This window comes from Schistocerca cancellata, chromosome 2 (genome assembly GCF_023864275.1).
Source record: "Schistocerca cancellata isolate TAMUIC-IGC-003103 chromosome 2, iqSchCanc2.1, whole genome shotgun sequence".
Lineage (NCBI taxonomy): Eukaryota > Metazoa > Arthropoda > Insecta > Orthoptera > Acrididae > Schistocerca > Schistocerca cancellata.
Window position 1 is genome coordinate 800,199,824 of NC_064627.1, and position 15,254 is coordinate 800,215,077.

Here is a 15,254-nt window from a genome sequence, read left to right on the forward strand (position 1 = left end):
CACCATGAAGCAGTTCCTCATTAATCATGTAGGGATTGTTTGCTGACCAGTTACCTTGTGGTCTGGAATTCACACGTCCTGTCAGATGAAACCAAGTTTCATCACACATGAAATACAGCAGTGGGTCCAACATTCCACTCTCAACTGACATAGCCACATGCAGTAATGCACATATTTTGCTATATCTTCCTCTTTCTGTTGTTGGACACATGTCATTTTGTAGGGCTCCATCCCTACATGGGGTAAAACACTTCGACAGCACCTACGTGAAACATTCACTTGTTATGACAATTTACGTGTCGAATTCTTTTGGACTCTGGACTATTCATGTTCGAATATCCGTGTTCACAGCAGGTGTACGAATGGACAGGGCACAAGTCTTTTTCCATTTGCAACTGACCTTTTAGTGTGCTACTTTGTCATCAATTCTTGTGTACTGCTCTTTGCTGGTATGGAAATGTTAGGACGTTTCTTTGTGAAAAGGATGTCAAATTAAACACCTTTCAGCCATCTAGTTTCCAAACTTGTTTTATTTGGTTAACAGTTTAAGTGTCTCACTATGCCACCTTCAGGACCCGACCAACTTGTAAGAAGATTCTACCTCAGTTCTGATCAAAACAGGGGCCAGCAATGCTGGTATTAGTAGACTGAACAGTCGGCAGAAGATGGATGATGTGATCACTACAGCAAAAAATCTACTAATACCAGCACTGCTGGTCCCTGTTTTGATCAGAAATGAGGTAGAATCTTCCTACAAGTTTGTCAGAGCCCTGAAGATGACGTAGTAAAATGTTGAAACTGGTAGCCAAATAAATAAGTTTGGAAACTAGGCAGCTGAAAGGTATTTAATTTGAGATCCTGTATCAAACAGCTGAGTCCCACAACCATCTTCAAAAAGACTGACATACAGAGACTCTTTGCAAAGATGTCCCACATTTTCTTAAGTGAACCAGCAGACATGTACACTTCCACTATTGTGATTTTTTCTTGAAGTGCATACAGCTTGTTGAGATATGTCTTAATCAAGTCACAATGACTTTCATACTGACAATACAAAACTCAGATGGAAAAGCTTTGAAAAAGTAGACGACAATTGGTGGGCGACAATGAGCAGTCTAGTACTCGGGGCTGGCTTTTTGTACATCACCCTGTATTATTATCATTGTTTGTACACCAATGAGTTAAATGTATGTGAAAATAAATAACAAAATTTAGTAATTTCAATTAGAGGTTCCACTTGTTAAGTTGTAAGGAAATACTGTAGCTGAAATTCATAGTTGGTGGTATAACTCTTATTAGCCTTCAGTAGATACTGACAGAAAAACAAGACAATGGATTTAGGGAAGACTGTAAAATAAGGGGAAAGTTTAGTGTTCTGGATGAAGACCTTGTTGTTGAATGAGTGTATGAAAAGGTGTTTGAAAATCATTGCTTGACAATGTGTTTGCTTCCCTCCACACACCCCTTGGATAACACTGCTCCAAATCTCTAGTCAACATATTCAGTGCAAGAGAATTATCAGCTGCATTGATATTTTAAATTTTTTCATATTGTTTATTTTTTCATTGCAACTGCACACTTTTTATGGTATGACTAGTTTCAATCACATTTGATCATTTGTAGCTGTCTGAGCAACCTGTCATGTCTATTCAGGAACTATACTAAACAAAACAAGTCATACCATAAAAATGAGGATTCTGTGCAACTGAGACCGAAAAATAAACAACATAATTTTTGTTTTTTAAATTGCTTTAAATATTTAGAAAAAGCGAATTATCAGAAAATGTGTACAAGATAAGAGCCAAGAATGTTAATAGGTACTAACAAAATAACAACATAATTTTTTTCTTACTATGGCTATAAAACTAGATTTCCTTGTAAATGTGAAGCCTGAACAGTGACCATCTAGCGTCTTTTCTGGATGACATTTTCTCCTGAACAGTCTCCAGCCAGAGATCTGAAAGGGGTACTATGCCTCCAGAATATTTTAGCCAAGGGATGTCATCTTTATTAACATATAGGATACTGCTGCATGATATGAAGAAATATAATGATACTGAAATCAGATATGATGGAAATTAATGAAATGTGGTGACAGGAAAAAGAGGATTTCTGGCCAGATAAGTATATTTTTATCAATCCAAAATCAAATATGGTACTGCAGGAATAACTCCAGCAATGAACAAGAAAATCGGAATGTGGGTAAACAACTATGAACACTGTAATGAAAAGATTTTCTTAGCAAAGAGAGACACACAGTCACGACCAAGCACCATAGTACAAATACATAATACATATCCCTACTATCTCTGCAGATGAAGAAGAGATTGAAAAAAAATGTGTGAACAGATATAAGAAATTATTAAGTTCATTAGGGAAGAACAAAATTTTAGTGTAATTGGAGGGGAAGGGGCAGAATTCAATAAGAAGAAAAGGAACACAAGGAAAAGTGGTAGGAGAAAATAGACAGAGGGAAAGAAACGAAAATAGAAGCTGCATGGTGGAATTTTCCACAGAATGCAATTTGATCATTGACAACACTTGATTTAAGAATCATAAAAGAAAACTGTACCCATGGAACAGACCTGGGGAAACCGCAAGCATATGTGGAGTCTTCATAATTTATCAGTTACAAACTGCAGATTAAAGCAGAATAAAACACATAAATAAAAACGTTAAAGAGATGAGACCTTGATAATTTGAAACAATCAGATTGTTGAGAATTTCAAAGGCAGCATTAGGCAACAAATGACTGAAATAGGCAAAAAAATACAATAGGAGATAGATGGGCAGCTTTGAGAAGACAACGGATAATACAAGATATATTAAATTTAGGGAAAGGAGAAAATGCAATAATGTAGAAAATAATGCTGGTAAAAGGTAATAAAAGCATCTAAAAAAATTAGGTTGACATAAGGAGCAAATTGCAAATCAGGAATGGTTACAGGACAAATGCATAGCTATAGAAGCATGTACGAATGTAGCAATCATAGATGCTGTGTATAGGAAGATTAAAGAAACCTTTGGAGAAAAGGCAAGCAACTGTACAAACATTAAAAGCTCAGCTGGCAAACCAGTTATTGCAAAGAATGTAATGTTGAAAAGCAGAAAGACTATATAGACAGAAAGTGAAAAGGTAGTGGAAGAAGAAGAGATGGGGGCTGTAGATAGGGGTGGGGGGCTGGAATACTGGAAGACGAATTTCACAGGGCACTGAATGACCTAACTCAAAACAGGGCCTCTGGAGTATATGGCATTCCCTCACAACTGTTAAGATCCCTGGGAAGGTCAAGCACGACAAAACTGTTGCAGCTGGTATATGGGATGCATGATGCAAGTGAAGTACCCTCAGTCTTCATGAAGAATGTAATATTTCTCTTGTCAAGGAAGACACAAGCTGACAAGTGTGAATACTTCCAAACCATCAGTTTCATAAGTCATGGTAGCAAAATACTAATATGAGTTGTCTATAGATGAACGGAAGAAGCGAGTAGAAGCTAACCTGGGAGAAGATCACTTTGGATTCTGGAGAAAAGTAAGAACATGTGAGGCAACACTGACTCCGTGACTAACCTCAGAAAATAAATCGAAGAAAGACAAAGCTATATTTATAGCATCTCTAGATTTAGTAAAAGCTTTAGTCAATGATGACTGGAACAGATTCTTTGCAATTATGGAGGCAGCAATAAAGAAACCAAACTGCAGTTTCAGGAGTCAAACAAACATAAAAGCAATGCAGTAGTTGGGCTTGTAGCCTACCCCCAATGTTATTCAGTCTGTACAGCAAGAAATGAAGGAAACTAAGGAGAAATCTGGAAAGGGAATTTAGTTTCAGGGAGAAGAAAACAAAAAACTTTAAGGTTTGATCACGAAACTGTCATTCTGTCAGAGACAGAAAAAGAAATAGGAAAATCATTTGACTGGTGTGGATGGAAAGATGAACATCAACAAATCTGAGACACTGGTAATAGTGTGCAGTCCAGTTAAAACAGGTGATGATGGAGGAATTAGAAAATGAGTGTCCAAAAGTATGGTAAAGGTTTGCTATTTGGACAACAAGAAAACTGATGGTGGTAAAAGTGAAGAGGATATAAAAAGCAGACTGGCAATAGCAAGAAATTTTTTTCTAAAAAGAGAACTTTGTTGACATCAAATATCAGTTTAAGGGAAGGAAAATATTTTCTGGAAGTATAAGTGTGGACTGCTGCCTTATAGGGAAGGGAGGCAAAGGCATGTCTACAGTAAGCAGCTTCAAATGGATTTAGGTCATGGCAGTTAGGCAGAGATGAAGGGGTCTGCACAGAATGGACAAACATAGAGAACTGCATCAAACCAATCTTTGAATTGTTGATCACAACAAAAATATACCTCAAAAATGGTTTAGCTCTAAATGTATTCAAGGCACAAGTGTGTATTAAACTTCAGTTGTGAAATGATTATGTCCTAAGTGGCTGAATTTCAAGTAGAGGATTTAAATATGTTCTCTCTGGTGGCTCCGAAGTATTTGAAGAACAATAATGATTATGTAGAAAAGGATCAGATAGTCTGCTGTAGATATTGTTATAATATTTGCTCAGAACGATCTGTGATCTCATTTTCTTCATCTAAGATTTTCTTCCTATGCAACTCCAGCACTTTAACAATTTGCTACAACTGAAGTTTACTGAAATTTTCACTTTGTTTATTGTATCCAACGATCGTTCTGTATATCTACAAAAGAGGGAATGAACATTTATAAAAAATGTAAATGTAATTCACAGTCATACATAAAAATGATTCATTGCTACAGTGAACAGCCTCCCTCTCTCTAGACATGTTACATACTCGATGCAGAGTGTTTTTTACAGAGGCAGCTGTAACTGCAAATTTTACCTTTATAATAGTTTTAAAATTAATTAAGATTTAGTTTATTATATGAAGAATTATAACAATAATCTGAATTTCAAATAAATGCTTTACTCAGTATTATATGAGAATGACAACTAACTTTTCTCTGAGGTGCTCTGATGAACCCGCCTTCTGCTGGAGACGCAAAATCAGTTCTTTCAGAGCTATTGGATTATCTTTTCTAAGTGTGAATCCCACACTCTTTAAGATTATCAGAATAAGTTCAATTTCTTTTTCAGTAAATGTCTCTGATAAAACTTCCAGAATGTCGTACATTAGTACAGAATCAAAGACCTAGAAATACATTAAATAAGGTTGTTATGACTCAATAATAATAATAATCATAATAATAATAATAATAATAATAGTAAAACAGTGTGACTATTCAAGGTTAAAACTAAAGCATCAGGAAAATTGACATAAATGGCAAATTACTGATAAGGGTAAATAATCTTTCATAAAATAAGTTTTTTTCTTTGGAAGAGTAAATACAAAAATAAATATATGGAAGGCAAATTACATATACTCCTATATTTATGAAACCTGCAACACTAAAAAGGATGCATGCCACACAAACAGACTTAACGACACAGATTAGATACCCAGAATCACTAAAAATGAGCAAGTTTGTAGGAGAATTCAGTAAGGAGTGAAGTCCTCATTTACTGCCATCAAGCCTCTAACTGTAATGGAATGTTTGTCAAAGGGAGTCTGAGTACCTTCCTGGAGAACCTGCCCCCATATGATTTGCATCTAATATAATTTTTAATAAAGATGACATTTTTATTTTTAATTACTAGTCATATGAAAACAAATTAAAATTTGATACAGACATGAGTGATGCCTTTTGTGAATACTCATATTTTCATACAGACAGTGCTTAAAAATAAAACATGTTATTTTTATTAAAAAAGTACAAGTCCATACAGTTAATTAACATTTTCATTTGTCAATAAACATAAAATTTTTAGAAAAGTAAAAAGTTACTTAAACAAGATTTGAACCAGTAGCCGTATGATTACACTAGATGCTGAGCTATCAACAGATTTGTTCATAATACACATTTTGCTTAACAGTGCTCCTAAATCTTCTGATCTTCAAAGGAGACTTTTTTAGTATTTTTGAGAACTGTGTCATATTGTTTCAGGACATTGATGCCTGGGCACTGACCTCCAAATTCTATGAGTATGATGAAAACAGGAGAGGGCCACCCTGTAGGGCCCCTTATGAGCCCACATCGCAAAATCAATGTTTGCAGGATGACCGTGACAAACAAGATGCTGAGCAACAATATCCCAGACATGATCAATGAATCATATGGTAGTCAAACAATCAGCTAAGGGATGTAGTGGCACCTACCATTCTTTGCAGACATTTTGTTTATTGTCCAATACATATGTCCAGCTGCAATATGACTTCTGTAGTTGCCCAGACAAAGGACAGTATCTCAGTCTCCAAAAACCCACCTCTGCATAGTGGCTGTTGTTCCAACTGCCTTCGAGACATAGAAATAAAGGTCACATGTTGAATCCAACAGTGATCCAAATCATCATAATTGGAGGCTGTCAACTAATAGCTCAACAATGCAAACTGCCAGATTATATACCACTTTAGCAACCAAAGCATCAGCAGCCATTATTTTAGAGCATGCAGAAGTAGAGGCCATCCAACAATTCTCCATTTGGCAGTCAACCCAACAGCGATGCTATTCTCACAGCCATTGCACTACAAGGCATTTGTGGTTTTTTATCCCATGGCAACTGATGCAAAGAACCATGTTACAGTAATGTGGCCTGAAGCTGTCAGCATTACATAACCAAGAGAGACATTTTTACCATCAATGCAGTCCCCCATCATCAAAATAACACAGTGGACAAAGCTGTTAGATCCTTTATGGCCATCCAGAAAAAAAAAGGCATATTTGTTGCTTTCTTCCATCCACCAACTCCACACAGATATCTCTGCCAAAATAGCATCCCCCATATGAGCCCAAATGATAAAAGTATGGAAACCCATTTCCCAGTGAGCAATCATTCTCCTTCTTCAAGCTCGCTCACATGGTGATAATACCCATAGTTACATTGGTGAGGTATACTGGCACTTCTTTTTTCACATTTACACTTCATTTGACAGTTTTTCACTTGCTAAGCTTGCTGCAAGCTATCTTTCCAGTCATATGAGATAGGCTGCAGCTGAGATTGTGTGTACACCATCTGTTTGCAATTTTAATCACATTACTGAATGCATTCTCCAAGTTTGGAATCATTCAGGCCTTCCTTCTGTAGGTTGCAATTTTCACAAATATCAGTGTATTTTTGTAAGATGATGATATGTATCCAGTATGAACATGCAAGTGACAAATGTTACTGAGAACAAAATTATTCAACAAGCTGTTCGTTCATACACCATCCTTTTGCGTCTTTCAGTTAATGCTCGTCGCCTGTATGCTTCCATCTATATTGGAGAACCTCATATATTTCAACTTTCATTGGGTAGCTTTTTAAATGTTTTTCCACCTTAAAAAGACTTAAAATTTTAATATGGCCACAAAGTCTCCTGCAATCAAATTGGAGTCATGCAATCAACTTGGAGGTCAAAAGTTTAAATCCCTCTTGTACCCTACTGCACAGTGTTACACTTGTGATATATTTTCACAAAATTCTGAGCAGTGCTCCATGACCATATCTGAATCATTCTCTAATTTTGCATCTCACAGCATACAAACCATTAATTTCGACAATATTATGACAAGGATAGATTGGTACACACCATGCAGAGGAGATGTTGAGTCACAGACAGGTGCAACAAAAAGATAGCTATATATTTGATCCTTCCACCAAAGGCCTTCTTCTAAAGTAGAAAACACACACACACACACACACACACACACACACACACACACTGACATAAGCACAACTGACACATACACGACCATTGACTCTGGCCAATGAGACCATTAAATGCTGGACGTAGGTTACATCATGAAAAATTATCAGTTTACCATCCTGCTCAACACACTCTGATTGCCCTGTTATTACATCCTATAATTTTGTTGACAGTAGCTGTTGGCACTAATAACTCATACAGGGGAAGGTGGAATTTTCATGTATAGAACACTGTAAAGGAGGAACCACACCCTCCTTTCTCAAACTTGGACAAAATCGAAGAGAGACGGGCAAATTTTAACAGATGGAATTTAATGTTCTACATTCAACAAAACACATCCCATTATCTATCCTAGAACTATTAGCAGTTTATGCCAACACATGGAATTTTAATATGAACTTTCAAAAAGAATAAAATTTGAGGATAATATTTTTGTAACTTTCATCAATGTGATTTACATTACAATTCATCCAGGATACACATATCACTCTACACCGTTTAAAGTAAGTATATGCTCACAAGGGAACCTCCCCATCGCACCCCCCTCAGATTTAGTTATAAGTTGGCACAGTGGATAGGCCTCGAAAAACTGAACACAGATCAATCGAGAAAACAGGAAGAAGTTGTGTAGAACTATGAAAAAATAAGCAAAATATACAAACTGAGTAGTCCATGCGCAAGATAGGCAACAACAAGGATAATGTGAGCCCAGGAGCGCCGTGGTCCCGTGGTTAGCGTGAGCAACTGCGGAACGAGAGATCCTTGATTCAAGTCTTCCCTTGAGTGAAAAGTTTAGTTTTTTATTATCAGACAGTTATTATATGTCCGTCCGATGCGAGGTAACTGCTCTTATGTATTCATCACTTTTTTGGGAGTGATTATCACATCCACAAGAAAACCTAAATCGGGCAAGGTAGAAGAATCTTTTTACCCATTCGCCAAGTGTACAAGTTAGGTAGGTCGACAACATATTCCTGTCATGTGATGCACATGCTGTCACCAGTGTCGTATAGAATCTATCAGACGTGTTTTCCTGTGGAGGAATCGGTTGACCTATGACCTTGCGATCAAATGTTTTCGGTTCCTATTAGAGAGGCACGTCCTTTCGTCTACTAATCGCACGGTTTTGCGGTGCGGTCGCAAAACAGAGACACTAAACTTATTACAGTGAACACATACGTCAATGAACGAACGGACAGATAATAACTTTGCGAAACTAAAGAAAGTAAACTTTTCACTCGAGGGAAGACTTGAACCGAGGACCTCTCGTTCCGCAGCTGCTCACGCTAACCACCGGACCACGGCACTCCTGAGGTCACACTATCCTTGATGTTGCCTATGTTGCTCATGGACTACTCAGTTTGTGTATTTTGATTATTTTTTCATAGTTCCACATAACTTCTTCTTGTTTTCTCGATTGATCTGTGTTTAGTTTTTTAAGGCCTATCCACTATGCCAACTTATAACTAAATATGAGGGGGGTGCGATGGGGAGGTTCCCTTGTCAGTATAGTGCACAAATACCTACAGAGTTTCTCTGGAAAAGGTAAATGTCACAATTATAGGCTGTGTCACTATATTTATTACACTACAGATGGATGCGGTAAAAATAAATTTTAGGAATTTTACAATTTTAATTACATGTAGGCAAAAGAAAAGATAATAATTACTAAGTGGTAGAGTGGAAAGACATTCGTAACATACCCACTTGATGCCTTATTAAGATTCCATGCACAAATAACCTGTCAACCATGTACCACCACTCTCTATTTTCATAGTCAAATCACTTATTACTACAGGAATAAGAAGAACAGTACAGAAAGTTGTGGTTTCTTATGCTTTCTCAGAGTGATTAATTGATGGTATATTCTTGGATTTCTTGCTGAGACGACAATTTTAATTTGCACACACATTTTTGCAGTTGACCTGGTTGCCTTCTTTGAGTGCTCCAAGCATTGGTGTTACAAGTGCAAACTGCATAGACTCTAATCAGTCTGTGACATATTGCTGGCATCACATTGCTTTTTATAGCCAAGTTTGACTACCATGTCACACTGTTTTATAGCCAAGTTTAACTACCACTGTGTTCTGCTCTCTTTGGTATGTATTTGCCATTAAACACAAATCTCGTCAGCATTTTCCAGGCCTGATCAGTGGGATGACCAGCAATATCTTCATGAACTAAGTAGTAGGTCTCAAATGTTCCTTAAATAAAATTTATTGACTTTTTATGAGGTTTCCCAGCATTCTTACGCTGATGGACTCTTTAAACATGCTGTACCACAAACGTGGAGATTTTGACATGATACTGCATGTATCATATTTCATTCAGTGATTGTATTCCAAACAGTGCTTGGTGAAACATAACTTGCTTGGCTGTTTAAATCATCTGTGCTGCTGACATTCCTTGCACCTTTCGAATTTTCTGATTTTCTGTCCCATTTAGGACATACCATGAGCCATACTCTTATTAAAGGCACCCTCTGTGTCAGGTGAGACAGTCTGCATGCTCCAGCGAAGTCGAGGGCTATGTCGGCGGTAGCATAACTGCTAGCAGGGTCACCCAGCAAGACACGCCTCAACAGAGGAGTCAGATGAATCATGTCTTGTGTAGGGCATGGAGGGCGGCTATTTAGATGAAGGGAAGCCATCCTCCCTAGGGCAGTAATCCCCAATGGAAAATCCTGGTCCTCCAGCTCGTGGGCTGGGCATGGGGCTAACAACTCCACTTCATAAAATGGAACTGTCACGGATACCATGCATAGGCCTCAGAAGGATATGGATTGCACGATGATGATGACACAACAAAAAAAAAGGTTAATGAGAAGGAAAATGGATATCATGAGAGCCACCTGGAATGTCAGGACACTCAAGAGACCTGGCAAACTGAAATAAATTAGAGACAAGATGGATAATTACAGAGTGAAAAGAGCTGCACTACAAGAAATGTGATGGAAAGAACAGGGAATGACTGCACTGGTGAAACATATACTGATGTACAGCAGAGGGGATACAGACCATCACAGTACTGGCTTTCTTATACATAATTCAATGAAGACAAATGTAATTACTTTTACAGTATTTAGCAACAGGTTGTATTCTTTGAGAGTTAGAGCAAAATTTATCAATATTACAATGATGTGTGCCTATGCCCCTACAGAGGAATCAGACAAAGATGAGAAAGATGCATTTTACTCCAAACTGGAGGACGAAGTCAGCAAAGTTCAAAGGCATAATGCAAAAATGATCCTTGGTACATGAATGCAAAAACAGGGAAAAAAGAAATGTATAGCAGCATAGTAGGGCAAGAAAGCAGTAATGATAATAGACTAAGGCTGACAGACTTCACCAATGCAAGGAGATGATGATTACAAGCACGTGGCATCCATGGAAAGATATTAAGAAGTGCACATGGAGTTACAAGAAACCAGATAGACCATGTAATTATTCATAAACAGCATGGATCAGACATTATGGAAGTTAGTAGCTGTAGATGGATAGATGGAGACACAGAGCATTACATAGTGCAGATCAGATATAGACAGAACAGAGATATGGCAAGAAACAAAAAGAGTATGGGAAAAGCAAAACATTATATAAAAAGTATCCAAATCTAAGAAAAGAAGGAAGAATACACGTGGAAATTAAAAGATAGGATCAACACAAGAAACAGCATATAAAAAGAAGGGCATGCAAAAACTAAATGGGGGGCACTGGAAACAGCCATCAGTATAGCCACAGAAAAACTACTTGGGAGGGTAGAACACCAGAGAACAATGAAATTGTTCAATGAGGAATGCTCACTGATAATCCAAGAGAGAAATGTTGCGAGATAAAGAATGCTGCAAAGCAAAACAAGATTAGTGACAAAAGACTATTGAGAGAAAAGGAAAAGAGTGGACTAGTTATGCAAGGTGAAGAAACGGCAGTACGAAAGGAAGAAGGTAGAGCAGTTGGACAAAATGTGGGATGATAATGAGCTACGAAAGATCTAGAGAAATGAAGAAACAAAAGAGGATTCCAACCACATAATGATTAAAGTGGAATCCTAATTGGACACAAAAGCAAGGACAATGGGAAGAGTATTTTGTCAAATTACTGATGGAAAAGGGAGGGTGAACAGAGATGAGACCTAGAGTGATGAAGGGGAGTAACTGAATTTGGAATTGAAATTAGAATCAGAAGTGAAGGAGCAGGAAGTCATACCTCTAGACTTCAAGGAAGTGAAGAATGCAATAAAAACTTAAAGAATAATAAAACAGCAGGAGAAGGTGGCACCTGATGGCAAATTATTAAAATTGGGGTGATAGACAACAGAAACAGCTGTTAATGAATTAACCAAAAAAGTACATAAAGGGAAAAAATGCCTAAAGGCACACATCTACTAGCAAGTAACTTCTGAAATAACTACTGCAAACACTTGCTGAGCTGTTTACATTAGAACAAAAACTTGCACAAGTTTACTTCTGCAAGTCACTTGGGCATGTTAATTTCAGTAACTTGTTGCAAGTACTTGCAGAAGTGTTCCCACTAGAGACATGTCATGAGATTGGCAACTGAATGTTTACAGTGACATGCCAAAAACCAGAGCAGTCACCATCATTGTTGCAGCATTATTATTGAAGGAAAATCACGATGAAAATCAAAAAGTTAAGAAAAGATAAATGTTTGAGTGAAGAAATGAGTACAGAGGTGTACATATTTATCAAGAGACATTACTGAACTAATGAAAATTACAGGACTTTGCTCCGATTAAAAACTTTATGAGAATGTCACATGCAATTTTGAAAACCTCTTGTCAATTCTACAATAAAATGTCTGAAACCAGCATACAAAAATCCTGCAAACTGTATCACCAAGAGATCACCCGTTAATTGTTCTTCAACTTTTGCAAACAATATTTATTACTTTTATTACAGACGTAATGCATTTGAAAACAGTATACAAAAATGCTGGAAGCTAGATCACCGAGAGATCGCCTTTTAATTATTTTCAATTTTCGCAAACATTATTTACTACAAACATAATGCATTTATGTTTACACTACAATTAAAAATTAGCTAAAATTTAGAGGTCTCTACTGGCACTCTTCATTTCCTTCTGGTGAAACCAAGTAATCGGTTAATTTTTTCGCTCTTGCTTGGCTGGCAGTGGGCAAATATATATGTTTATGGGTTCCCACAGTACATTGGTTCAGTCCTTGTGCCACCTTGTTTTTGACAATCACACTGTCATACCAATACTGAACATGCAAAACTTCCAGCAACTGTCAATTTTGGCAGGTACTCACAGCAACATTCAGGCAACTGTTTCCACTAACTTGTGGAAGCAAGTACACAGAACTTGTAGATGTTGACTTGCTGAGGGTGTGTCCATGTCAAGTGACTTGCAGAAGCAGCTCCTGCAAGTGATTTGCAAAAATTTACTTCCTAGTGGACATGTGCCTTAAGGATTGGAGCTTGAGTATAATCTGTTCATTACATAAGAAAGAGAATAGGGCAGAGTGCAGCAGTTACTACAGGATTATTTCCTAGATACAACCTGAAAGGTGATTAGCAAGATTGTAGCCTCTTGGCTAGAATGCTGTGTGGAAATGATAGTGGGGGATTATCACTCTGGATTTAGGAGAAATTGGTCCATAATAGACCAGATATTTTTATTGAGACAAGTGCTAGAGAAATTTTATGAATACGACAAGCAACTTTATCAGTTGTACATTGATTGTAAACAAGCATACAACAGCCCACACAGGAGTAAGATCCTCCAAAGTATGAACCATTTTAGAATCCCACAAAAATTAGTGAAGTTGACCAAAATTACAAAGAAAGCAACAGTTTGCAAGGTCAGAATAGAGGAAGAGTTGTCAGGAGAGTTCCATGTGGGAAGGGAGCTGTGGCAGAGGGATGTGACCTATGCACTACTCTTTAAGTTAGCACTACAGGAGATAATCTGACAAATGCCAATAAACCCAGAGGGATCAATATTGAGCCAGCAGGTCCAGGTGGTAGCATACACTGATGACATTGCATTAATTGCAAGGAGTATCAGAGCTTTGAAGAATAATTACACTGCATTAGAAGGATTAGTGCGAAAGTTAGGACTGTATACAAATAAAGGAAAAACAAGGTATATGATGGTGGGAGATCTTGGTGGGGATAGAGTAGAGACTTTAATAAAAGTAAACTGGAAATAGTACCAAATACTGGAAAAGTTTAAATACCTCAATAACAACAGATGATATGAGGACAGCAGCAGAAATTCAAGGAAGGATAGTGCATGGAAACCAATGTTACTATTCCCTACAGAATATATTCAAATCCAGAAATATCTGTAGGGGAAAACACCAATTACATTTGACTGTTTTAAAACCTAGTAATTCATGGTTTAGAAGGTTACCATAAAAGAGGAAGGCTAGTTACTGATATGGGAAAGGAAGATTTTGAGAAAGATGGTTGGGGTGGTGAAAGAAGAAGGAAGCTGGAGAATAAGGACAAACACAGAACTAAAGACACTTTTTGGACAGATGAATATTGTAGTGAAAATGAAGCAAGGAAGAATAAGACGGACTGGACATGTACAGAGAATGTCAGAACTTCAAATGTTAAGAAAGTGTTTACAGGAAACCCCAAAGGGAGACAGAGAAGAAAAAGATCCAGGAAATGGTGGTTTGAAGATATGGAGGAGAACCTCAAAGCAATAGGAATTGGAAAAAAAAGCATGGACAGAAAAGAATGGAGGCAGGTGACAAAGGAAACCACGATTCTGCAAAGGAGTGTAGCACTGACCAGAAAGTAAGTAGTACATTTGTGCAAAATGCAATAGGACTACAAATTAGTTTCCAGGGGCCCACGTCATCTTTAATATCACACATTGGACTTATATATTCTACTGTGGGAGTGAAATGCATGGTTGCCACGGTTATGGAGTCTTAGCCAGCAAAGTTTAGAAAAGTGATCGTTGATTTTCTCTTTCTTTCTCAGCCTCAATTGAAAATAAGGTAATAAGCCTTCTCAGTGCATTAGGCATGCCTCATAACATCATTAATGTCTGCCAACACAATTTAATAGCCATCCTCAGGTACACAAGGAAGGTATTCCGTTACAACTAACAGTTTGTAGCACTGGAGTATGGACACAGCATGTTGGTAAAATACATTAAGTACATTCCCAGCCGAAATGAGGGGAAGTGTGAACATCACATTCACAACTCCGCTGATTTTTTGTACCAAATCAGTTACTTACAACATCCAAGACACAGATATGGTCAGTTTCAATATGGCCTCTCTCTTTGCTAGAGTCCTACTTTCGGAATCCATGCAACTAATGGGTAAAACATTTGATAATTACTGATCTCTTCATTCAGGCTCTAAAGTCAGTATGTATATTATTAGAGATAGGACAGCAATGGATAGTCAGTTATCAAATGATGTAGCAAACATCTGTAAGGAATATTTGTAAGTAAAGGTACTAAAACCTACAAATT

The 15,254-nt window shown here is 37.3% G+C and overlaps 1 protein-coding gene across 2 annotated transcripts in view; it reads right to left on the reverse strand.

The window, feature by feature from the left end:
- The window catches only part of LOC126162659 (nucleolar MIF4G domain-containing protein 1), a 121,383-nt gene that overhangs the window by 63,205 nt on the left and 42,924 nt on the right, over positions 1-15,254 (reverse strand). For both annotated transcript variants that reach the window (XM_049919299.1, XM_049919300.1), the window contains exon 6: positions 4,988-5,181. In XM_049919299.1, coding sequence (XP_049775256.1) covers positions 4,988-5,181 — 194 coding nt within the window. The remainder of the gene's footprint in view (positions 1-4,987; positions 5,182-15,254) is intronic.